Consider the following 27,586-nt stretch of genomic DNA (forward strand, 5'->3'; position numbering starts at 1 on the left):
TGTAGACTTCTAGGAGGCTCTTGCCAATTAAGAGGTTGGATCTGCTGAAGGCTTATACAGAGAATAGAGTTTAAGGCTTGATGACTCTATGGTAACATAAGAATAGCCTTAACACTCCAAAGAAACCAGAGGAATGTTCTGGCCATAATTCAGCAGTTTTGTGGGTTTTTCTGATGCAGTTCTTGTAAGCTGCCAAAGTAAAAAACGAGGTTTTCATTGACTGGTGGCACACCACAAGATGCCTTTTGTCTTATCTGCGTTTGGGTTAAAAGAAGTTAGTGTCATGGTGCTTATGACTAATCTAGAGAGTCAAGAATCTAACACAGATCCTGTGGAGCCATACCTCAGGCCCCCAAAGTCACAAAACAGTAGATAGCACCATTACATATGTGACTGTCTATTTGATGTCCACCTATCTAGTTCCTTCTCCCCATCCTTTTTCAGGAAACTGTCATAAGAGATTTTACTTTTAAATACTAAACCCTACTTGGGGCAACAGGACAAATTCTTGAGATTATCAGAGGAGATGGTTCTGAGGTATTTATTTATAATTCCAAAACAAGAGGTTAGTAGGCTTCCCTTGGAGGGAAATTTGCTTCCTTTTTAGACTGTCAGAAGAGATGGAACACAGTGGCACAGTCCCTTTCCTGCAGAGGGAACTGATTTGTAGCTCAGCCTTCTAGGCACACTTCTTCAATTTATCTGTCAAACCACGATACAAGAACAACTGGAAGTTGTGGTTAGTCAGAATCCCTATACGTGTGAGACCTTAGGCTCTGTCCTTCTGGCAATGTTCAGCAAAGGCTGTGAGTACAGAAGAAATGTGTTGAAGGAAGCACTGTGTTAGCCTACTGTTTGGTGATTAGCAAGTGAAACTGTGTCTGGTTACACTTCTGAAGCCATTTGGTATAACTGGATTGTAGCCAGAGTGCTGGTTATGGCCTGAGAAATTAAACCTGTCCTTGAAGTGGAGGTTTGAGGGGATAGGACTGCTTTAAGATATATTATGACAGTCACCTATCTGCTCCAGAAATCAGCCAATCTAATCTAGCAGTTAGACTCATTAGTTAACTCATTAGTTAACTCATTAGCTAAACAAAAACTGATTGCTCAGCCATTCAGAATGGTCTTCACCTATCACTGCAGTGTACAGGGTCACATCACCGGCATAACCTGAGCAAGGTCAATACATCTCTGTAAAATATTTCTGTATTAAAAAGTTTAATGATCTTCCTAGCATTCCTGTACTACTGAAATGGAGAGACAACGTTCCTGTTGTGTGACCCACAGGCTTCTCCCTAACTGAAGTCATAATGTCATCTTACTTCCATGCAGGCTGAATGCAGGTCCTTTCCACAGCACCCACTGGGGGATTGTTACAGACCTCCATGACGTGTTTGGTGTTGTGGCTCTGCACAAAGCATAGCATGTGATGGATCCTTACAGGGGGCTTATAAAAAAGAGAGAAAGCTACCTTTTACAAGGGCAGATAATGATAGGACCAGGGGAGATGGTTTTAAACTGAAATATGAGAGCTCTAGATAAAATGTCAGGAAGAAATTCTTTACTCAGAGGGTGGTGAGGCGCTGGAACAGGTTGCCCAGAGAAGTTGTAAATGCCCCATTCCTGGAAGTGTTTAAGGTCAGGTTGCATGGAATCCTGAGCAACCTGGTCTAATGGCATCCCTGCCCATGGCAGAGGAACTAGATGATTTTCAGGACCTCTTTCAACCCAAGCATTTCTGTGATTCTATGATCCTCCCTCGATGATGTATTTCCAGGCTTTCCAAACAGTCTGACAGCACTTTGAACCATGAACCATGATCAAGTCCTCAAGCCTTAAAGATGTGTTTGACATTTTCTGAGGATAAGGGGAGGAAAAAAATTCCACCAACGACCTGATCTCAGTGTTCTCATTTACAGGGAGCTCATTCTTTTACTTGCCTTCATAGCTTTTTGTCAACTTGAACAAGCTGGGTTTAATTTTCCTCTGTATAGCTGACTTTTCTTTTTCCTGCACTTCTTGTGTCACTGATCCAAATAAGTTAAATCCTTTCCTTCTCTTTGCTTCTGGCTCTATAATGCCATGGCAATGAAGCCCCAAACTGAAATTTTATTTGAGTTCTGGATGCTAAGTGATCAAGTCCTGTTTGGGTTACTGGGTTATTTTTTGCTGGTCTATGATGCCTTAACAGTCGTGGTGAATTTCTCAAGCATTTTGGCATATACATTTTAGGGGGTAGACAGTCTCTGAGTACTTGAGAAATTTAGCAGGAGAGTTCCTGGTTCTGAGAGATAAGCTGCCATCTGGGGCAGGTATTTTGGTACAAAGTACTGAGTCTCTTGGGGAGTTGGGGACCTTATGGTTCCCTCCAAGTACCTGAGAGGAGATTGTAGTGAGTGTTGTTTTTTTTCTCCCAGGTAGTAAGAGACAGGATAAGAGGAAATGGCCTCAAGTCATGCCAGGGGATGTTTAGATTTCATATTAGGAAAAACGTCTTCACCAAAAGGGTGATCAGGCATTGGAATGGGCTGTCCAGGGAAGAGGTTTGAGTCAACATTCCTCTAAGTGTTGCAAAAATGTGGCATTTTGTGACATGGTTTAGTGGTGGAGATGTCAGTGTTAGGTTGGACTCAATCCTAGAGCTCTTCTCCAACCTTAAGGATTCTATGGCTTCTGTGTGTTACGAGTCCTGCTAGCCAGAAACGCCTTGTGCTTCTGAGAATGTGCTGATGGCAGTAAGGCTCAAAGGACTCCAAGGACTCAATGTTTTTCTAATTTTTCTATTATGAAAATATTTTTCTTCTTTATCTGTGACTACATTCTGAAAAATGAAATTGATGCAGGCAGTAAGATATATCAGAAAATTCAGATTTACCGAATTAAACTGGATTTGTCCATTCCCCTTTATCCAAACCTCTATAGTAATTGCTCCCTCATGATACAATGATACAATTGATAGTGATGGAGACCACAAACTCCACTTTGTGAAATACTTCTGACAACATTCATTTTGAATATTTGACTTCCAAATGGCTTAACTTTATTTTTTTAATTTTTTGCATTAATTTTTTGCAATCTAGATTATGAACACTATTCCTAAAATATTAAATACATTGACTAAGCTTTTTAGAACAGCTGGTCTTGCATATAAGCTTAAAGCAATGAGATACTCAACGCTGTGCATTTGCTAGTACACTCTATAGACCCTCCTGCAGTATATTAATAAAATAGTTTAGACTAAAAATGAAAGATATGCTTATGTAAATCAAAAAGATTTTATTTCTACACAACTTTGAATTATATTCAGAATATTACCCAAATTAAACTGGGTTTGTCCATTCCCCTTTATTCAAACCTCTATAATAATTGCTTTCTCATGATTCATAGTATAAAATTCGCAACATACAACCCATAGTGACAGAGATCATGTAAAATCACACATAAAATGTGATGGAGATCACAGTCAGACCAGAGAAAAAACCAAGTTTACATTTCAAGAGATCTACCAATTCTATAAGTGCTATTTGTACTTTGAGTATTGAAAATGAGTTTTACATGAAATGAGTTTTACATGAAACTGTTCAGCAGGTACTTGTAAAAGGATTAGTCCTTTTTTTTCAAGCATATGTATGTGTGATGATGAGCCAACAAAATGTACATGAACTCAAATATTTTGTGAGCCAGAAGATAATAAGTACTGGTATAAATAATGCTGCTTGTAGTCTTGTTTTTCTTAATTTAACTGTGTCCTATGGGCCTCTGGAACTTCAGTTTTCTAAAGTCCAATATCACTGTGCTGTCTTCAGTTTTAGCTGACTTGGAAACCAAACACTGATAATTTCAGTTTTGGTAAATCTGAAAATCCTTTTGGAGTAGGGTTCTCTTTATATTTGGAACAGGTAAGGAAATAATTAGAAAAAGGCTACTCGGAATGCAATATAGATCCCATTTGTGGTATGAATGCTATCAAGACAGCTTCCTGAACAGTCCACTTTGGACTGCCTGGTGGGAAGAATTCTCCTTTCCCTTAGTGGTACCTGAGAAAATGACTTCGAAAATGGCTGCATTATAAGATTTTTTTTTTCAATATAAAATGAGGCTTAGAAATGTCCAGTGCTTTGTTTTCCAATATGATTTAATTTACATACATGAACTTAATATTAAAAAAAAATAATCCATGCTAGGATAGCGTGTGACTTCAAATTACTTTCAGAGATGTTTTTAATACCCATCTCTGTACTGAGTTACTACAGGGTCAGGGTTTCAGGGCCAGCTGTGTCATGAAATCCACATGCTTGGATTGGAATGGAAACTTGTTAAATGTACATCCAAATCAAAACCTCATCATGAGCATCCTTGTGACCATTGTTCTGCTTTCCTCATTGCTCCAGCCAGACTGTGCAAATTCTAGAATTTTCCAGGGCATATTTGACCTTGCAGAAGAGCCATGGATATTTGGCCTGTTGTCCCAGTTCAGCATATGCTTCTGGAGCATTAATCACTCATGTAAGTGTACAAATCTGGGGAGACATTGGTGTTGAGTTTTCAGTAATGCAGTCTTTTCCTTGCAGCTGTCTTGAAAGATCTCTGGACATATTGCCTTCCACATTTCATGTCCTGTACAGATCCTTGACAGGGATCGGGATATTTCTGAAGTAGCTCATCAGCATCTTTGAGAAAACTTCCAAAATGCATGTGGAGCACTGGATAGGTACTGCCTAAAGCCATCTTACTCAGTTTATCTGTCTTTTATTCAGTGCCATCCAATTTATGAGTGCCATCCCATCACTGCTAATCAGTTATATTTCAATATTCTTAAATCATGTATGGACATAAATTGTGCTAGTTATACAACTTTTGAAATATCTTTGCGCTGCTTTGCTCTGGAGTTTCTAACAGAAACAAAATAACATAATCAGTAACACAGGAAAAATATTTGACTTCAGAAATCTTTTCAAAGTAAGAGAGTTGTGAGCTGTAAGAATGTGGTATAATTGGAAAGTTTATTACCGCTAAGTTTAAAGCCTTGAGCTTGAGAATTGCTGGTGATGGTAAGTCAGGCAGTCGGATGCCATCTATTGCAGCAACAAATTTTCAACAAATTTTCTATTCTTTTTGTGTTTACAGTGTAAAATAATATACATCTGATTTTAAGAGATGGACACATATGAAAATAGTAGGTCTCAATAGATTTGTGATACATAGATATGCCTAAAAATAAAATAAATTATCTTACTAGGAAAATACACTTTAGACCACTATGTTTTCCAAAACTTGTTTCACTGCTTCAGCATGTATGGTTCTTGCCTTCTTGCTCTTGCTCTCTCCTTAGCATTGCAAGTAAGTGTTTTGAATAGCCTTTGATCATAAATTTGATTCCAGAGAGCTGTCTGCTGTGCTGACTTATTTTTGCCTTATTAGGTGATTTTTGCAGTTCACAACTCCAGGAACTGTTGAGCTCCCTGGTTTTTCAATTCCTAAAGCTAAACGACAGCAGTTCAGTTCAGTTCTCAAGAGAAAGCTCTGTGGAATCAAATTACCTGGCATGCAGTGACACTGCTTGGGTGTTATTTCCATTCTGGAGGGAAGGGTGCTGCTGACTGCTGTGGGTGTTGGTGAGCAAAGACTTCATTTTTTAATTAAAGAATCATTGATTTTTGAGGGAAAGGAAATATGCTTCAGTCCCATCTGAGCAAAGTTACAGCATTGTCTTCGGTGCTCTCATGGGCTCCCTCAAAATCAGATTAGCATGTGTCAGTAGAACAGAAGTACAAATGTGATTTTGGAGCCAGACATGACTTGTATTGCTTGGCATCACAGCCGTGCTGTCCTGCAGGCGGGTGACCCTGGTGAGATAAGAGCGGGAGGTGCACGTTCCCTCTGGGATGTGCGCTGCAGTGACCAGCAGAGAGCGGCTGCTCCTGGGGCCTGGAGCACAGCAGCCTTTGTGATGTGATGTGAGGTGTGGCCAAAGCCACCAAAGGTCACCATTCATTTTCCAGGGGTCTGGGATGCAGGGAGCAAAGCAGAGTGTGGCACGATGCCATGCAGGGCAGGCCTTTGTTAGCCCCTTATGTAACGTGGAAGTAAAACATAATGCAGCTGTTAAATAACGCAGCCATTAAATGCAGCCCTTTGTTCCTTAATCAGAGTCATGAATACCCTAGCTGTGAGTCTGCTTGGCTCTGGGGTTCTTAACTGTGTTTGAAAAGCTTCAGTCAGGACCTTATAGAGCTTGAAAGGGCAGGGGAGGCTTGAGGATCCTTCTTCAATTGTTCATAAATTGTATTTATTGGATTCTTTCTGGAAGGTTTCTGTGGCACATAGATTTTAATCTCGTACGTTTTTTCCCATTCTTTTTTGAGGGCTAGAGACCGTAGGTTTTGAAACTGATATTCTGAACTTTCCACATCTCATCAGAATGCAGAGCTTTAAGTACCCATTACTGCACTGTAAAAGTTGGCAGCAGTGTGTTGCAGGAAATGGGCTAATTGGGGAGGAAGGAACTTTCTCACTGTACTGCCTCATTGTACATCTTGTCTGACACATTTTGCTTAGTTTTTTTTGTCTTCTTTTAAGGCACTAGGTATTGAACTTCCCAGAATACTAGATTTTTTAATCTGATGAATCATTAATCTATATTAGGATAATTATGGATAACTTGTGTTATTGTGCTTCATTTAAATGCTATATAATTCATTTATATATATATATATATATAAAATTGTATATAATTTCTGCCTGGATGATAACTCCTATTATGAGTAGCACATTAGATTTTTTTTAAAAATTCCTTGTTTTATACAGTAAAAAATATATATGTAGTAAAAATTATACAGAGGTTTTAGATAATACTGTTGGCTGCTGTGACTTGTGGCCTGCTAACTCTCCTGTGCCTTTTTTTTTAGTGGGTAAGTTATATTATTAAACTTTAAATTAATGCAGCTCTTATGTACATTTTTAATGTCAATGAATTTATTTCTTGCCCCCAAATGCACTAAAATTTTAGCACAGGTTTTATATTCCAAATTCAATGTAAATTGCTTTTTTAAATTCACAGATACCAAATTGTTGGAAATAAAGATTCCATTTTATTAGTATAGTAAAATCATTCACAGGTACTGCAAACCAGAATGTATTTTTATTTTTTTAGTTCTCACTGCTAACCCATATTTATAAACACCTAAGATCCATACTGCATGTTTCCAGTCTGAACCGATTAAATTAATGTGACATGCTGAGGCTGGGCCAAGTCCTGTCTAATCAGCAGTCAGCACTGTTTCTCTGGCATGAGGCTCCCAAAAATAGTAACACAAGAAGTCAAACAAGTAAGTGGAAGGGCACTAAGAGAAAAAGTGCTGCTAATTCCACTGTTGACTTTTTGTCTAATGGATTCTTGTTCCCAGGCTACACTAAGTAAAGCAACTGGCACGGGGTGTGCTCCTGCAGATGGCTCAGCAGTGACACGCGTGGCCCAGCTGGGTGACAGGTGTTTGATTTGTGTTTAACAAGTACCTCACACAAGACAGATGATTTTTTTTTTACAGATACTGAGAAGGCAGTCAGCTGATGCTTTTTCTTCAGAATTAACACTCCTTTCACTATGCTCCTGTTCTTTTGTGAATGACAGTTCTTCTGATTGTCCCCCACACATGAAAATAACGTCATGTTACTTTGAAATAAGACTCTAAACAGGAGAAATTAATTCATAATTAGCTCTGTTTTATAGTTGTAACCTGTAACTTTTACACATGGAAGATGCAGAGCAATTATTTGTAGCTACTGACAATAATATCTCAAGAAATAGTTATTTAGCTGTCCACCTCACAGAATGAAAATTCACTTTGAAAATATAAATGGAAGGAGAGTGCCAGACTTCTGGGCTGTAGCTGTCTTAGTGTGTCTTCCCAAAACTTTCTCAGACAGAGTAGCACAAACCTGGAGTAAAATTCCCTGTTCTGTGGAGCATACAGTATCGATAGAGGTGCCCCCAAGGCTGTGAGGGAAGAGCAAAGGTAGGAAACTATTGAACAGATGGGAATTGTGTATAATGTGGACAATGCTATTCCTTAATGAATTTTTGAGGCTTTGTTGTAAGCTGCCTGGCTTAAATGGAGAGAGATTGTCTCAGTGGCAGTCTGGGGGGCGGGAGAGGATTGGTTTTGTTTTAGTGAGAAGAAGGCATTTGTTAGTCAGTGCCATGATAGCAGTTCTGCTAGCCAAGGCAGCAATGAAAATAGAGGAGTAGCAGGATGATTTTGCCAATCATCTTTGATTAATGAGAACCAAAGCAGGTAGGATACATAATGTGTGAGTCGCTGTGGCCAGTTTGTCTTCCCCAGCCCATTTCTCCATACTTTGGTCTGAACATTTTTGTCTTCTGATATCAAATCCATGAGTTGGAAAAAGCTAAGACTTCAGGATCTATTAAGAAAAATGTGTGACTCTCTGCAGTGACAGGGCTATACTGCCAGTGTTGTCAGCCAGAAGAAATACCACCCTCTAGAATACATTGTATTGGCAGTACTTCTGCTGAACCACAGAAGAATGAGAAAGGAATGCAGTTGGAGGAATGGGTGTCAGAGTCGTGTTGGTTCTTTAAATAAACATTAGGCTTTAATGAGAAATGGTTAGAAACTAACGCAGAAACTTGTGTCCCTCAGATAGCGAACAAGTTGCTTTCTGTCAGGCATCCCAGATGTAGTATGCAGAGTAGGCTTATCAGCCTCAAAGGGGTGAAGAAAAGGCCTGAAAGGGAAAATTACAACTCTACTAGGCTGAGATGTCATCATTATCCACAGAGGTGGTCAGAATTTGTGGAAATGGAGCCTTACCTTTAGGGAGCAGCTCCAGGGCTCCTGTGCTGACAGTAGATCTGCTGATCCCAGGTTCCCAGGTTAGTCTAGTCTTAATATATCCGGTTAGTCTTAATAATATATCAATTAGATATGTGGTTGGTATATCCTCTTAATCTGTCTTTTGACAGTAAATGTCAAAAGCCCTGTTTTGGAAGTGAGGAGAGACATTTCTTGCAAAAGCCTTAAAAATCTACGTGTAAGTGGAGACCTGAAAACTGTACCTTGCTTTATTTATCAGTGGTTCAAAAGAAGTTTGCAGCTACAAACACACTGACAATATGGCATTTCAGGAAAAGTGATAGGACTGATAGGACTTAGTTCTTAGGCTAGAAATTTCAGTCTATATGCAGTTCTATTTGTCTCTGGTTCAGACTAAATGATTACTTTTTCTCCTGCTTTTTTGCATTTCATATCTGTGTGGTTAAACATTGAAGTTAGTATTTAATGACCTGTGGGTCAGACTATTTTTTAGTGTAAACTTACATTTGTACCAGCTGAGAATCTGCCTTCTGAATCTTGATTATGGAACTGAATACTGATGATGATGATAGTTCTCTTATAGAGAATGGCTTCTGAGGTGTAAGAGATTGACCGATGCTGTTTCCATTCCTAATACCTGAGGGTCCAACTATTATGTTGAGTATAATATTCATAATATATTATATTATTTTTGAAAGACCTCAGCAATATGTTCATATTGAATAATGCTTTTTAACATAGATTTAACATTATTACATTTCAAATACTATTTGAGCAAGGCCAATTAGATTACTTTCTAGTTCTTTTGAAACTTTAATAGGATTTGGATTTGCTTTAACGCTATGTTATGGTTGGATTAGCAGTAAATTAATAGATAGTGTGTAGGTCAGGCAATTTTCCTTTTGACAGAGCTGCTGTAAGGGTAAAAAAACATAGTTGCAATAAACTATCAAATGTCCTTGAGTATAAGATCGCTTCAAACGTTTTTCAACTATATTGCTTCAGTTAATGGAAATATTCAACTGGCTAGACTTAATTTTTAAACTATTAATCTATAAGAACTTTTAAATCTTTGAGAATTTTTTCAGCCAGAATCCTATTTGCATATTCTTACTACTCTACAGGAAATGTTCTTTGAATTTTATTTGCATTTTTTTAATGTTCTGTGTATGATGTTGTAGATAAATTAGCTGGATTGTTATCCAGCCCATGTTTAATTTGTGCCTGCACTGTATTTTTAAGTTGTCACCTCTACAAGGACATGCATTAGCAGTGAATACCACTTGTAATTGCCAAAGGCAGAAAGAAGACCTGCTGATTAAAGAGGCTCTACTTCTGCTGATACTTTTTTGATGGCACAGAAACCAGTCCTTGATATATGTATGTCCCAAAGCCTTCAATCTTTTTATTACCAAAGGGAAAAAAAAAAAAAAAAAGAGAAAAAAGGCAGTATACCTGGCTGTAGTTGTGCATGTCAATAAATGGAGTGATCCTTTCATCTTTGGTTCTCCAGAACAACTTCTCTGACTTCTTCTTTTGGTGGAAATAATTTGTGGGGAAAAAAAATAGGAACAAACTTTTGACTTAGAAAATATGTTTTATGTATTTTAGTATAGATATGCTTTCAGTATCTAAATATAGATATTGTGTGATTTGCATGGTTTTTGAGACATGCTCACAGCAAAAAAAGGAAACAATGCCAAATAAAGAGACTGCAGTCTGGAGTAAGGAGCCCTGAGGCAATGTTCTCTGATGCTCTGAGCTGCCTACAACTGCTGATTCTTTAGTCTGAATATAAAGCATCAAAATCTAGATTTTCAAGTGTTATTTAATTTGAAGTATATTAACATCCAGTTGCCTGAATGAACAGGCGAGTCGGTCTTGTCCCAAACATGGGTAACGGAAAGTGATGGGGATGAGGAATTCTGAATTCAGTCTGTGTTACAATATGCAAATAAGATCAGTGGGGTTATTGCCATTTGCCTTTTTCTTGAGCAGTTATTTAACATGAGCCCTCTGACATGCCCTGACCCCCTTGGCCAAACCATTTGGTATCTGCTCAACTGGTGCTGCTGTGGAAGAGGGGCAGAGCAAAGGAAATGAACTATTTACCTGTCACAAGCCCTTCTTCATCAGGTTATTTTAAGGGAGGATCTTATCCTTGCTCGCACAGATCAAGTTTGCAACAAGGATAGCACTGAGCAAGAACTCAGGAAGTGCTGGTAGCTCAGCAGTAACCAAGAGGGAATGAAAAGGAATGGAATGAAAGCAGTAACCAAGAGGGAATGAAAGGGAATGCAGTGAAGCCAAAATGTCATAATGTTTAGCAGAAGCTTCTTGACATGACTAATTCAGGAAATTCATGGAGAAAGTTTAAATAAATATATTTTTAATACATTTTTACATAAGTGATATTCTATCAGGTGGTCCTGACCATTAAAAAGAGCCTGTTTAAATAAACAAGAAAATATTCCAATAGGCTAAGAGAGGTGTCATATAATGGACTGTAATTGGTGTGGGATTTTTATCTGTTCAAGGCAAAGCTCTGCCCCTGCTGGTGGCTCTGCACTGGCTGGGTACGTGCTCCACAGGAGAGGATGCTGCTCAAGCCCACTGACAGTAAATTGTTGAACATTCCGCTCCATTTCTGCAATGCTAAAAATAGTTGTCCTCATTTCAAAACACCAGGCTATTAGATTATTCCAAGGGTCTGTCATACTTAGACTAATGGAAGGCACATATCCATAAATTATCAAAACACTAAGTAGTGTTTGACCGTGCTGATTTTGCTTCTATTAAGATGAGTTTCCTTGCTAGTAACCCTGGAGTATCAAGCCTATTTAGTAAATAAAGCTACTGGCAGTGCCCCAGTAAATTTAAAAATAAAAATGTTTGGTTTTCATATTGAGAATTGAGAAATATCTGACTGCTTCTTGGTGGCCTTTTTTTTTTTCTGGGTTTCTTTTTTGTTTGTTTTTAATTTCATAGAAGCATGTCTGAAAAATGCTTAAAGTATTTTACAGTAATTGTTTCTCTTTCCCAGACTTGAAGAGAATCTCATGAAGTTTCAGTATGTTTGCCATTATAAATCTTGTTAGTGCCTAAAATAGTCCAAATAGCAAAACGCATTCCAAGTGATTGATAAAAGTTTCTTTCAACACTTGTGGGGTTTTTTGGTTCCTTTTCTTTTTCTTTTCTTTTTCTTTTCTTTTCTTTTTCTTTTCTTTTTCTTTTCTTTTTCTTTTCTTTTTCTTTTCTTTTTCTTTTCTTTTTCTTTTCTTTTTCTTTTCTTTTTCTTTTCTTTTCTTTTCTTTTCTTTTCTTTTCTTTTCTTTTCTTTTCTTTTCTTTTCTTTTCTTTTCTTTTCTTTTCTTTTCTTTTCTTTCTTTTCTTTTCTTTTTTCTTTTTTTTTATTTGTGTGTGTGTGTGTTTAGATAATGTGATTTCTAATTCATTTTTTTGCTCCAATATTATTTCACAATACAGATAACAACACTCCTGATAAAGTTCATACACTTGTATGTTAAGATAGCCTCTCCTTTTATTGTTCTCAATTTTTTAGTGTGCAAGTCCTTTATTTAGGAGGGGGAAATAGCTAAATGTGGAAATCAAGGTATAAGAACTGATGTAAATCCATTCTAAGAATGTTGTTATATACACACATACGAGGCATCTTACTCTGCCTTCAGAATGCTTCTCTAATTTTATAAGCTGCTGCAGTGCAATTATAAACTGATAAATAAAATCAATTATAGGTATATTAAGGACCATGTATATAAATACATTACACATTTCCAAAATAGTTAAAGCAATCACAACATCAATAATTTCAGATTTAATAAGAATCAATACTGATGGTATTGGTGAAAAAGTGTATTTTTGCATTGTTGTATTGAAGAAATAATAATCTGTAGAGCACTGATTAAACAATGCAAGACAAAAGACGTATGGCTTCTCTTCATAAAAAAAATCTGTGATTGTGTTTTGGGGGTGTTCTTCTAGTTTACAGTGATCCAATATAGCAGGGAAGATGAAATTTTATTATCTGGTAGCAGACTATAAAGAATTTTCCCCAATCCATTCTGTAAATCTAGAGAAAATGAAGGGCTAATGATTACTTGTAATGATTAATTAGTTTTTTTCTCCTCTACTTTTTCCCATGTGTTGTTATAGACAGGAGCTGGAAAGAAGAAGTTGGAAATTGTGTCATAAGTGGAGTTACAAAATGCCATTTTAGCAAGCTATTTTAAGATTTATTTTAATTGTTGTATGTCATGGGGGCTTTTTATTTATTTTCTTAATTATTTGCATCATTCTGATGAATAATCATTCTTTTATTGGCTCTTTCTGTTTTTAAGAGAGCCTGGAGTTTTTCCTTTGTCTTTGTTCTCTTTGTGTTTGTGAGGCATTTGTCTCCTGCTTGGCTTGGAATCAAGCAAACGTACTTTCAAAACTTTATTTTGTTGGTGAATTTTGGCGTGGACAGAAAACTTAGCTGGGTGATGTACAAGTTACTAGGGCCAACTTCTGTCAAGGACATCAGATCCATGAATGGAATGGAGAAACTATTTCATTTTAGATTATTTGAATAAGACTTCTATGAAGCCATATGAGCAGAAATGAATTCTACCAGAATTCAGCTCAGTAACTATAGTTTAGTTATGACAAAAAATTAATGTATTTATGGTGGCATATTTCATGAATCTGTAAATGGAGGGTGGTTCTTAGCTTTGAGTGGCACAGCCAGGTTCTCACTAGGTCTGTAATTATTTAATACACTTCGCTAAGAATGAATGGAAAAGGAAATTACTGCAATTTTTTATATTTTAATTCCAATTGAGATATTACTAGGCTTTTAACTATACCTTTTCCTTGTAAAGCTATATGTTAAATGCAGAACTGAATTGTTTAGTTCTCAACTCAAAGTTCTTGATTTATGGTTTTCTTTTGTTCAAATACTCATTCAAATATTGAAGAGGAAGTTTACTGTGTTGTTCAGCTTGAATAGTTACCTTTTAAAAACATTTTTGATTAATAAGGTGTTTGGTTTTACTTATGCTCGGTTTCTGTATGTAATTTTTAAGTACCTTGTTCCCTGAATGGAATTTGCAAGTTCAAATCAGATCCTTAATTTTCATGGGCAGTGTAAGGAGAAAGTAATTTGGGAGCCAGTGGGTGACAGTCAACTGTAGAGATGACTTACTTCGCTCTTTTTTTAAAGCATGGGCTAGAGGACACAGTAAATCAACAGCCTGTATAAAACATTCACTTGGGAAGTAGGGCAAGCCTGCCTGGCTGCAGAGGATCAAGATTTGCCTTTCTTCCTGCTGAGTGAGTTGGGCACCTGGAGATGAAGGAGAGCTCTGAAATGGCCCTTTGAGCAGAGCCTAGAAACCAGCAGTCAGCCTTGTGCTTACAGCTCCTTGTTGGACCCAATGGTTTCAGGGTAGATCCCTGTGTGCTCAAGTGCCTAATAGCTACTGGGGAGACAGGGGAAGCTGTGGCACAATTGTTGGGGTTTTAGGTACTTGGGTAGCATGCAAGTACCTTCTGGATTTTCTTCTTCAGAACAGGGCCTGAAATTAAGCTTTTCACATGATCAAAATTCTCTAAATTTTGTTGTCCAGTTGCCTGAAGCAACCTACAGCTGTATTTGCTACAGAACTAGACAACCTGTAACTGTTAATTGCCTATTATTTTGAAAGTGAAAAACATATTAACTAAATACAAGGTAGGAGACATAAACAACCCTTGAAATTTATTCAGCTATTCCATAGAAAAGGAATGAGAAGCAATAGATGTCCAGATGACTTTTTTCTCTTAATGTAGCTCATTCATGAGTTAGATCTGTAAAATGATGTCTGTGTACAGTTTGTTTCAGGGGGAATCTGGCTTAGTAGGTGCTCCTGGCAAACCCTGTATTACTGGCTCCAAGGTAGAAGAGAAACCAAACAAATACCCAAAAAAAAAAAAGTTTCATTCTAATTGCATTCTCAACATCCTTTTTGCCAGCTGTCCAGTATCTACATAAATGGTACTTGAATTACATATCCAGTTTCTGAGTTATATGATGTGACAGGAGGAGCTTTATTATTGACTTCTCTTTTAAAAGAGAAAGGACATGTGGTGCTGGGGTACAAACCTGCCCAGCAGTATTATTTTGCATTAAAACCAGTTGCCTAATTCTTCAAACTGTACAGATCTTTTCAAGTACAAGATTACAGATTCAAAAATTTGAAATTTGAGAGTCTTGAGATCTCATCAAAATGAGATGAGGAACAGCACTTCTTCCACTCTTCCATTTAAATCTTTTGCTCCTTTCCAGAGGTGGAATATTGTAGGAAGGCCAGAACTTGCAAAAAGAGACATGTTTATTATAGACTTTGCTGGTAATACTTGCTAAAATTGCCTCTTTTCATGGTCAGATTTTTTGTTGATTGCAGGTGCTTTTAATGGCAAATATTTGGAATTAAATCTTAATGCCTGTCCAGCTAATTCCTTTTAGAAAATTGTAGGGGAAATAGTTCTGCTGCTTCAACTAGTTAAGAGGCCCCACAAAAAAAATCCCCATTATTTTGTTGTTATTAAAATTTTGAGAAAATGTTCTGCAACATGACCTTGATGTAATTTGTGTATCTTTAGGGCAGACGCTTCCTGTAATATAGCACAAGGGGAAGGAAGGAAGGAACTTCTTTTCTGCAGATGAGGTAGCCAGCATTTGGTTCAGCAACAAGATTACCACAGTCTATCCATTTCTACATTCAAAGCCAGGATCCCACTGACTTGTACTGCAGGCATATTTAAAGCACTGAAAATCAGATCAGCAATCCTGCAGATATCAGGATAAGCAATCAATAGTTATCCCTGGAAAATTTGTCTGAAATGTTTTGCCTAACTTAATATGAGAATTTTGCCACACAAAGGAGAATATAACTCAGCCATACATTTGGTACTTTTTAAATTTCTCTTTTTTCATTTCTGCAGCATTTGAATTCTTTGAAATAAGTTACTAGTGGCTAATACTGTTATATTTTTTATACTGTCAAGGGGAACTTCTTTACCTATGTTTTGCTGTCTATATTTCTTATTTTCTCTAATTTGGATTTTTTTTTTTTTAATTTGAATATGTGCAGAAAAATCTGGGCTATTTCTGAAGCATAAGGCATTGTTGATCACTAACAATGGTACAGACAAGAACCGACTTGCTGAACAGCAGCATTGCTGAAAATTTTGGGGATGTAGACATGAGACTGAATTATGAGCTAACAGTGTTCCCCTACTGGAATAAAATAAACCACATATTGGACTATATAATTAAAATTGCACCTAGCAGATCAGGGGAAGATATTTTCACTTCTATGCTTGGTGGTGCTGCACTTGGTATGCTGTGTCATGTTTGGGGGAGTCCTCCATCCTCACTTCCATAAGAGATCTGGAGAAAGCAGAGACGGTCCAGCAGGGAATTAGTTTATGTTTCAGGGCCTAGAAAATAAGACATCTGAGGAGAGTTTCAAGGAGAAAAATTTTTTGAGTCTGGCAAAGAGAAAGTCAAGGAATGATAGAAATTGTCCTGCAAATCTGAGGAGTCCAGCTGGTTAATCTTCAAGGGCAGCTTCCTAAAACCCCAAGAGCACTCCATGTTGTTATGCAGGGAGTCGAGTGAGTATGGCAGAAGCAGGGATGAACAAGGTGCTTCTGGCTGACCTAAGCAGTGGAAGCATGGGTGAGCTACCCAGTAGGAACATAGAGACACTGCCAGAGCATGTGGTGATGGAGTTAGGAAACCAGAAACTCATCTGAGTGGAAACCAGTAAGAGTTTTAAGGGCAGCATGAAGGACTTCTGTTAACTTTATCCATAGCAAAATCAGCTGAAGAAAAGGTTGACCTGCTGCCTAATGGGTAGGGGATGTGGAAAAGGCTGAGACTACCTAATTTTTTTTTTCACCTTGGTTTTTTCCCTAATAAGTTTTGCCCTCAGGCCTCCCAATTTACTTAAGCATGTTAGCAGAGAGTGTGATGATGAACCACTGGCCACAGAAGAGAGTGTTAAGGAGCACTTAAGCTCCTTGGATGCCTCCACAATACCAAACATTTTGCATCCAGGGGTGCTGGGCCAACTGGCTGGTGTCACTGCAGGGTTGCCCTCTGTCATTATCGAAAAGTATGATTACTAGGGAAGGTCACTGATGACTGGAAACAAGCAAACATCATGTCCATCTTCAAGGATCCATTGAACTGCAGGCCAGTCACCCCCACCTCTGTCCCTGGAAAAATTATGTAGCAAATCCAGGGAGGCATGTCTGAGCAGAGGAAGGACTAGAAGGTCACTGCAAAGAGCCAGCATGGATTAACCAAGGATAAATCACGCTGACCAACCTGATTGCCTACTCTGATAAAATGACTGTCAGTGTGGATTAGGGGAGAGCAGCAGGTGTTGTATACCTTGATTCCAGCCAGGCTTTTGGCCTAGTCTTCAGACACATAATTACACTAGAATCTGTGGGGTTCTGACTGGATAAATGAACAACAGAGTGGGTGGAAGATTGGGGTCAAAGGTGGAATGATGCTATTCAGTCTGACAGCTGCCTAATAAGGAGTGTCATACCCCATGAGCAATACTGGATATTTTTAATGTCCTTATTAATAACATGCATGACAGGGTTCTCAGCAAGTTTGTGGATGTAATCAAATGCAGGGAAGTAGTCAGTGTGCTGGAAGGTAGGGAAAGAACAGTATTGAGAAATGAGCTACCACAGAACCCTTAAAGTTAAGCAAATGAAAACACATGGGCCTGCCTCTGAGAAGGAATACCCTCATGTATTCCTTCTCATGTATTCAGTACAGGGCAGGTGCCAATTTTCTAGAAAGCAGCTCTACAGAAAGGGAGTTGGGAGTTCTGCTGGATGCCCTTTGTTTGCATTGGCCAAAGGCATCTTGGGCTGCCTTAGCAGGTACGTGTCCAGCAGACCAGAAAGAGAAATTGATGAGTCCTTGGAAAACCACATCTGGAGTTCTGCATCCACTCTGGAGCTCCCTGGAGAGGGTAAAGAGCACTCACTCCATGGAGTGAGTCCAGCAGAGGCCCACCAAGATGGCCAGGGCTTGAAGCCCATGATGTAAGAGGAGAGGCTGAGGGAGCTGGACTTGTTCAGCCTTAAGGTGAGATAATTTGGAAAGTGGGGGGTGGTGGGTGGTGTGCAGACTCATGGCTGTCTGTGAATACTGGGTGGATGTGGAAAAGCAAGGGTCAGACTCCTATCAGGTGTACATTGAAAGGATGGGAGGTGATGAATACTTGAGTGTTTCTAAGTAAAATTAGAGAAATGTTGACTCTATCTCAGAATAATTTTCATATAATGAATTTGGGATTGTGTAAAAACACAAACGGGAAAGCTTAATGAAGAAAACACTTCCACAAATTTTTTAGAGTGTTAGCTGTGTTGTGTGTCCAGCAGCTGGGGAAGAATGGGAATCATAGAGCAACCCAGGTTGGAAGGGGCTTCAAAAGAATATCTGACATGACTTTTCACAAAAAAAGGAAACTAGATGAACTGAACAGAAATCATATACAATTTGTACATAATTTCAGGAACTAGACTCTCATTTTTACGTGAGGACATGTGGAAGTTTATTTCACTAGATAGCATTTTGTGTGCTTGCTCTTGGGCTTGCTTCTAAAATTGAGCTGTTGATTGTATAAGCCACCCCTCCAAAAGAAAAAGAAAAAAGTACAAGGCAGCCACTGTAGGAAGTGATGAAAAGTCCAGAACTATTTGATAATTTATACATCTGTGCACCTCCAAAGCTTTGAATACAATTCCCAGATGTGTAGCACATGATCAGTACACGATACATTACTTGAAAGATTTGACAAAATGCTGCTACAAATTTTGCAAGTGATATCCAGCTGTTCTAGTTAACCTCACTTAAAACCTTAAACTTCTATTTAAGGAAATTACACTCTCTGAAAGGTGAAAGAATGTTTGGACATTGCTCTGTCTAATTTTTTAAAAGGAACTTTAAAAACACCATAAGCTTTCCTTTGGATATTTTCCACTCTTTTCGTCTGAGATGTATAAAAACCGTTGTACTGAGGCCACGAGACTGAATTCTGGAGACTGGAAAAGACATGCAAACTATCTCCTGCTAGATGATTTGAGGGAGAAAGAAAAAGTTTGCATTTTTTTTGATTAGGTTGTTTTTGTGCTGTCTGTATATACTTCTGTCCATCTGTCTTCTGTATGTCTCACAAAACATGCAAGTATACATTAATAAAACCCAGAGCAGGTGTTATTTTTGTATCATATAGACAGACTGCAGATTGCATTTGATGAAGATGTTAATGTAGTAACATTGTACACTGTGGTCCTTTTCTGAGCTAAAAGTTAGGAAATTAGAGCTGGAAAGAGCGTTATAATAAGCCTTTTTTATTGAAATATCATCAAACAAAGAATTCAATCTGCTGAAATAACCTGAGCTTGAGTTAATAGTTTAAAACTCACCCCTTCTGTGTTTTCTCTTTCTTAGTTTTTAATACTTGGGTAATTTGATATGCTTTTCAAAGTGAAAGAAATTAGTTTTCTTTTCATAAATCGTATCTGTATATTTTTTTCAGTTGATCTCTGTTGGAGACCTTCACAGTTGGCTAGTTATATTTAAAAATTAAAATGAAGGTATTAATAGGAATAAATGTATTAAAATTGGTTCTGCAGAAGAATAGAAGTACTTTAATAAGCAGGTCTAGAGTCAATAAATCATTGAGAATTTTTAAATCTGAGAAAATCCCTTAGGATGAATGGAAAAATAAATTACTCCTATTAACTGACAAAACTATGGAAAGCCATATCATTTTTGTAGACATTTCACACCTTTTGAATGAGAGACAATCAGCATCCAAATTACTTCATTTTTGTCTCATAATAAAAGTTTAGTGCAGTAACATTCTTTTAAAGAATACAATTACTTGAGCAATGTTTGTTTGAGATTTGTATTTTATCCTTTTGTATTCCAGGGTGAACGTGGCTTTCCAGGTAGTAAAGGTGAAGAGGGTGAAAAGGTAAATTGTTCTGTCCATGTAATTTATTGGTTTAACAATATGATATATGGCCAGGCAAGTAGAGCTTTGTTGAGACTGTCTACCTTAACCCTTTAATTTATAAAAGGGTTAAATATAATTCTTAACATTTTGGCATGTAAATGCCTAAGAATGAGAAGTTCTTTATGTATATGCTGAGTGCCATCAGGGCTTCATTTAGATTTTGTTTTTTCCTCTAAGAAAAAGTTTTTGGAGGGACCAAGAGAAGAGAACCTCTGCAGTGCCAGGAAATAGCTCAATAACTTATTGTAGCGCCCACTAAAATGGGAGCTAAACTGTCATTGGGAAAGCTGTCTTGGCTGATAGAATGCCACATTGGGTGGCATCAGGTGATGCAACCCAATCTTCTTGTGTTATCTCTGACAGGTAAGTCTTCCTAGGTCATCAATCAAAGGCAAAAAAATTGTGTGTTAAGGGACAAGTGGAAGGAAGAACTGAACACTAGCTTGTCTAATAGGAATTAAAGTAACACTGGTGATACTTTATGGTTGTTACTTCAGTTCTTAACCATGTTCATGCCTGGTCACTGTTTTCTCACTAGTTTTGTCTGGTCTGGAGTTGACAACCTAAAATAAGAGTCTTTTCTTGAAACAAGTAGTTTCTCTGTGCTTCAGCCCACTGTCTAAAAAGGGTGCAGAAAAGCATTTCAGGTGAATTTATATATCATAAAAATGAAGAATGACAGAAGCTGCTATTCTGGCAATATTCAGACTGATGAAAATAGAGAGTAGGTGGCAGCTTCTGAATTTAAAAAAGTGTAATATATTTGTGAGTTAGGCTGCTTTGGACATGGATATATTCACTCACCCACCATACCTCTTCAGAAGTGTCAGACAGCTTTCCAGTGTTCATATTTTAAAGAAAGCATGCTATGGATTAACAGAATTGAAGCAGATTTAAAATGTGGAGGTTTTCTTAGGAGGAAGTATCCCAGTAGTCAAGAAGGAAGTAAAAACCAGCATCCATAGAAACTAACATTTATAATGTGAGGATTCAGCCTCTGAAAAAACCCACTTGTTAAGTTTGAGTGTTTCTAACTCCAATGACAGATCTTATTTCCTTGGTAGTATCATTATTCATCAGTTCTGAAGAGTTTTTGGATTTTTTTTCTTTTTTTTTTCCCTTCCAATAATTGCTCTGCAGCTGTGCTGTGCTCTCCTCTAGTTTTATGAATAAATTGTGTTTGAGCACAGGCACATGGTTCCAGCTGTTGCTGCCACTCTCTTTGCTTGATTTCCCTTATTTTAAAGGAGAGATAAAATGACCCAACCATTGGTAGTCATATTTTTCTTATGTGGAAGCTAAACCAGCATGCTTAGACCACTTTTTTTTCTTTCTGTCTCATAAATTCAGATGATAATTAAAAGGTCCCATTTAAAAATACTTCCAGTGTTTATTATTTCTTATTAATGTTATATTCAAGTGCCCTTCAAATTAAAGGAAATTTAAGAGTGGAAGGTTCTTTGTTTACCAGCCATCACTTAAAAATAATTTGAACTAGTCTCATCAGAAGTTACACATGATATTTGTGTGGGAAGTATGTATTTTAAGACTATGGGAAGTAGGTCTTTAGCAGTTATTCTGTTCAGCTTTAATTCAAATAATTGTTTAAGAAAACAATGTAGAGTTTCAGCTACTAAACTCCAGTATAAAAAAAAATTATCAACACATTTGCGTTTTAACATTGCAGCACAAAATGAAATAGTTATACTACTTTTTGTGTATCAAACACGATTAAAAAGCCTGAATTTTCCTATTGCCAAAAGTCTGCCTAGTATTGCATATTAAGGAACAAAATTTTTGCACACACTGCTTCACATATCCCTGAGGGTGGGGCACAGCTACCTCAGTGTGGGATATTTGCCATTCCAGACCCCCGCAGAAGTACATGGAAATGAACCATCCTCTACTTTTGGTTCAGTGACCCTATAATTTCTTAGGATTGAATAATTGAAACCAACCCAGCCTTATGCCTCGTTTTATCAAATGAAAATAGTTGGTTTTTTGTATTAGTTTCTGCTTTGGCAGAGCAAGCCCTGGGGACACCAGAGAGACAGAGACAGCTGAGGTGACAGTGCGTGATCATTTGTACATTACAGTTATGGGAAGCATCTATAATGTAAATTATTGAGGGAGATTCCTTTATGCTGTTGAGGGGTTTCTCTGCCACACTTGGTTCTTCTTGAGGAATCCAAAAATCTTGTTCTGCTTTTGGTCATGGCTGAGCTCGGTTCTCTCTTACAAAGCCAGTAGTGGTATGAGAAGTACAAACTGTGCAGGTGCTATGTTGCAAGTTTTCTCTCCAAGGGAAATATATTCTCACTGTGAATTTATTTTAATTCTCCTTTGTATTCTATTTTCTTTGTGTTACATAGATAAAGACACTCTTATGTGATAGTCTTATAAATGCAACAAAAATATTGGTTTAGCCTTTTATAGCATGACTGAAAACGTATATGCTGGGAGCAGTTTTAATTGGTTTGCTGCCAAATAGGCAAACTATATCATGGGGATCTGTTCTCCTTATAATACTGCTTAGAATTTTCATTTTACAGTATGGGATAGAAGATATGACTATTACATTTCATGATGATAGTAAGTCAGAAGGTACTGATAATAACTAGAAGAAAGCTTTAACGTACAGAATGTTCTTGGTAAATCAGAGATTTAGCCCAAAAATAAAAATGAAATTTCAACTGAAAGACTAAGATGTTCCAAAGTGAAGTATTGTCTGCAACACTAATTAAAAAGTCCTATTAAAAAGTGCTATTTGGCATTGATATGGCTTCAATTTTATAATTTTGAAGGGCAAGAACTGGGAATGACTGGTGCTCAGGAATACAGAACATTTGAGGAAGGACTGCATGATTTATTCTTAGTGTAGTCAGCTGAAAATATGTGAACAGCCTTCAAATACATAACATTGCTGTGAAGGAGGAAAGAAATTGTCTGTTTGTGTGTCTGTAGTGCATGCAGGGCAGTGGGCTGAAAATGCAGCAAGGAAGATGCTGTGTAGCCATAGGAAAGGGTTTTTAATTTTAGCACTGTTTATTACGGAAGTAATTTCCTCTTCCAGTGGTATGCAGTTTTTATCCTGGTAACACAAAAGGGAATAAACTAAAGACTTGCTTCATGAAAACACACAAGATGAGATTATCTTAAATGACTTTGTCATTTTCTGTTAATACCATCAAAATTATATAAGATACCACTTACATTTATTTCTAATTTGATAAGCACAGAGAACGGTAAGACCATTTCTTTTTGAACATACATGCTTGTTTGTTTTTAATGTCCAGTTAATAGTTTTCCGTGACAGGACTGTAAAGCTCTGGAACAAGTTGCCCAAAGTGATTTTCCAGCAGCAACTTTTCCTTGAGGTTTTCAAGGAAAGTCCTGAGCAATCTGGTCTGATTAACAGGTTTGGGTCTGGATTTCAACCTCTGCAGGTATCAAGATCTATCTTGAAGACCTAGAAGATCACGACCTATCTTGAAACTTGCAGAGATTGAAATCTTATTTATTATTACTTATTTTGATACTGTAAGTAGGTGCATCACTTGGGGGTTGGACCAGGCCCAGTGCCTGTTAGCTAGGTGGGAAAAGTCTTTTGAAACCATCAAGTCCAACCTATGACCTAACTCTACCTTATTAACTGGAACATGGCACTAAGTACCACATCCAGTCTTTTTTTTAAACAGTTCCAGGGACAGTGACTCCACCACCTCTCTAGACAGCCTATTCCAGTGCCCAGTCACTCCTTCTGTGAAGAACTTGTCTAATGTCCACCCTAAATACCCAAATTAGACAAATAACCTCTAAGATACCTTTTTCCTTTTAAAATCTGTAATTAATTCTCTTTCCTCCTCGTTATTGCTTCCTTTTGGCACTCCAGCTAGTACTCTTTAGCCAGATCCCCTACTTTTTCTGTCATCTTGCCTACATTTTTGGTTAGAATGTGTACTTTCATTAGTACAGAGATATGATTCTTTCTGTGAATGAGCTAGAACACTGAGAATTCAATTTTCTGGGACGCATGAAATGTGAACTCCGTATAGATTTCAATAGCATTTAGCATTCAGTATATGTGGAACAAATCTGAATTGTATTTGAAATAGTGGTGGTAGAAAAGCCAACACATTTACATGTTGATTATAGCTGAGCAAACATGACTTATTTGTCACTAATAGATACTGGTCATTTCACAGAGCTGAGAATCCTAAATTCTTTGCCTTGCTTAGCTATTTCAAAATGGTAGTATAAAATCTCTCTTTGTGTTTTAAGTCAGAGAAGCAAGGTGTGCTGTTATATAACAAAATCACAGGACAAATTATTAGGGATTTTGTTATATAAAAAAATTGCTAATATTTTAGAAGACTCAGAAGACTTTTTCCTTCATAAAGCATATTCCCTTTCTTCTCAAACTTGAAGTAGAGGATTTTAAAACTGGATGTCACTGGACCTGAACTATGTTGCAGTTTCTGTGCTGTGATGTGCACTTATAAGCGCTTATTCTCTTGTAACCAAAGTTATTATTTTACTATAATTCTGTGATTAATATTTCTCAGTAAAATGATAATAATAAAAAAGTTACATGTATTTGAATAAGGGAAACTTTGAGAATAAAGCTATATTGATAGTTATTCATTATTTCCAGAGTTTCATCCTTTTTACGTTACATTGTGCTTTAGCCTGTGTATACATATGAGAAGAGAGGAGGAGTCTGGGGCTTGTCCAGCCTAAATGTAGAAAAAAATTTCATCTGCCCAATTTTCTTCTAAACGCAGGATGTTCTTTGTATATATTTACTATTTTCTGAAGTACAATTTGAATTATCCCAGGAAATAGGACTTCATCTATTTCCTTTAGAAGACAATTCCTAATAGATCTTAGTGTCAAGAAGATTTCCTGGAGGTTCAACATTTTCTACTTCATCCTATCACACCTAATAAAATACTCCTCTGTCTACCTTCTATCCATCCAGAACACACAAGGCTATAAACTTCCAGGGTGTCCCCAGGTGTAGTCTTTTGTTTCAGTCTTCAGTATGTGTTTCTTAAATAAGCACAAGGAAATGAAGAAAGAATCACCTTTCCTAGGTCTAACATGCTGGTTTGAAGCTAGCCATTATTTTTCTAGTATTTTAATGCCTGTAACAGAAATTTCCATGGTAAAACCAGACGGCTCAAGTACTGGGGAAGCTCCCAATTTACTTGAAAAATAGAGGCTATTTTGCATAGATGGAAGACAAAGGTTTATAATTAAAAAAACTAAAAACTATTATTAAGATAAGCAGATAGTAACACCGTGTATTAGTAGATTGCTTCTATTTATAAGCTGTAGATTCTGCTAGAAATGCTTCAGTCTGAGCAAAAGGTTAGAAAATTAAATTCCATAAACTACAAATCTTGGTGTCACCATGGACACTACCCAGTCTTAATGTTCTTGGAGCAATGGAAGAATGTGCAATTTGAATTATAGACTTAGGGTCCTGTTCCCTAGCTTGTTTGGATGTGAGTAGAGTTTGTGCCACTGTGCTTAAAATTTGTCTCTTACCTGTGCTAACCATCAGTGTAGATGCTTTATTGGGGCAGGGAGAAGAATATTTGAAATCCTTGAAATCCTGTTTCATGCAGGTAAGACTGAGTGCTTTACCAGCTGAATATAAATGTGAACAAACATTTTTCATACTTGTCTCCTAATGCTATGTAGAGAAGTATACAAGTTTTCTCTTTCTCATCTTGTAACAATTTAGTCCCCTCTTTTCACTTTCTTTTATTTCTCTCCCTGAAATAAATGCAGGCTCATTGACATCCTAGTAACCTAAACATTACCAGGGCTTATCAGGTAGTTCTGTGGTATTTGGTGTGATCTGGCCATCTTCCTGTTGTTTAATGCTCTTGCCCTTTGAAACAGGCTTAATCAAAAGTGCCTGTTGGAAATAGTCCCTAGCTTTTGAACTGTGCCTGAGAATTATATAAGGAAATGCTAATTGGACTCATTGAAATGTCTGCAAAAAACCTTCACAGCTGGGGTCTATCAATTAAATGATATAGATGACCAAGTCCAGGTCCCAAGATCTATCACTGTTTAATTTACTTACACATGCCCATTTGGTCAGATTAAAGTTTCATCAGGCTCAGCATCCTGTTCTAATGATAACCTGAAGTGGTGCCCTGGGGACAAGTGTGAGGACAAAATAAGCAAGTATAGTACTCTTGCAGCCTTCAATTATTTGAGACTGCATCTCAGCAGATGTGTTTTCAGTGAATTTAGTAGTTTTCAATGGACCTTTCTCCCACTAGCAAGTACAGTTTTCTCCTGGATTCATGTAAACTTTGAGCATCTGCAATATCCTGTGGTGAGGAATTACATTGTTTATCTTTGTGTTTGAAGAAACACTTCCTTTTGTTTATTTGAAACCTGCTTCCTCTTAATTTGATTTGGTGTCCCCCACTTCTTTCAGAAGGTTCCTGTTCTCCTTTTCAGTATCAATCAAGAATCAATAAGCTTCTATTACACATTCCTGAGTTGCCTCTTTCAAATCAAAGAATATTAATTAGTGTCTTCTGCTATGAAATATGTGCTGTATTGGATCATCTTTACTAGTTTCTTCTGGATATTACTGTGTTCTGTTCCAGTGTTTAAAGGTGGAAAAGACAAGAACTTCAGTCTATGTAATATCACAGTGAAATTCTTTGGTTTATCCTCTGTGCCTTCTTGTCTCCCCACAGGGACTTTTCTATCCTCTCTTTAGCTTTGAGTGTGGTCTCAAGATCTCATTCTTGATCCTTTTGAACTGGTCATTAACAGTCACTCCATTTAGGAAGTTGTGTTTGTATTCACAGGCATTATGGCTAGATAGGGAATAAAAGGATTTTACAATTTTCATCATTTGATGTATATCTACACTGAACTTCATTTGTCCTTTTGCCATGTCACTTCATCTTATAATGACTGTATGGAGTTTGTCATAGCTCATCCTCATCTGTTTTATCCTTTATAATTTGGTATTTTGACTAGATTATTGTGTACTTCAAAACAGTTTTCTTTGAGTGTAAACACTCCAAGTTTTGCTGAGAACAAGCTTAGTGGAAAACTGATTTTTGTAATACATAAATGCCGGTGTGGACTCACCCTCTTTCTGCCTTGGACTAGAAATGTAATATTTGGCAGGTGTGGAGGGCTTTAGTCATTAGAAATATATCTCTATCTTAAGCTCTGAAAATGGCCTTTTGCACATATTCAGTACAATTGTTTAAAAGCGACTTGAGCCTGACAGGGTTCAGAACTCTGATGATCCCTATGGGTCCTTTCCCACTCAGAATATTCTATGGTTCTGTAATTTAGTTTGGTCCACAAAGCTCTCCAAATTCCAATTTCACTCACAATGTAAGAATCTTATTGCATGGTAGGCCCAGATGTGGTTCTCTGGGTAAGAAAGCTCACGTGGTCCTCTGCAAAAACAGCCATGCCTGTTCTGATGAGCTATCTGGAGTATCACAGGCATTGCAGCTTCCTTAGGGGGCATTCTGTTGAGATATGTGGTTTAACAGTGTGAGCAGAGGGCTGAGTCCTTTGGATGTACTGCTTCCAGTAATGGTGCCTTCTGTGCCACTTTTGGAGATTTCTGTGAAGACATATCCAGAGG

The 27,586-nt window shown here is 37.4% G+C and overlaps 1 protein-coding gene across 7 annotated transcripts in view; it reads left to right on the forward strand.

Moving 5' to 3' along the window:
- The window catches only part of COL19A1 (collagen type XIX alpha 1 chain), a 174,049-nt gene that overhangs the window by 44,809 nt on the left and 101,654 nt on the right, over positions 1–27,586 (forward strand). For 6 of the 7 annotated variants that reach the window (XM_084203250.1, XM_084203249.1, XM_084203254.1 and 3 more), the window contains exon 11: positions 19,852–19,896. The exons of the other annotated variant lie outside the window; for it this stretch is intronic. In XM_084203250.1, the coding sequence (XP_084059376.1) occupies positions 19,852–19,896 (45 nt within the window). The remainder of the gene's footprint in view (positions 1–19,851; positions 19,897–27,586) is intronic. 7 annotated transcript variants of the gene reach the window in all.

The sequence above is a fragment of the Fringilla coelebs genome (genome assembly GCF_963513975.1).
Source record: "Fringilla coelebs genome assembly, chromosome: 3".
NCBI classification, from domain to species: domain Eukaryota; kingdom Metazoa; phylum Chordata; class Aves; order Passeriformes; family Fringillidae; genus Fringilla; species Fringilla coelebs.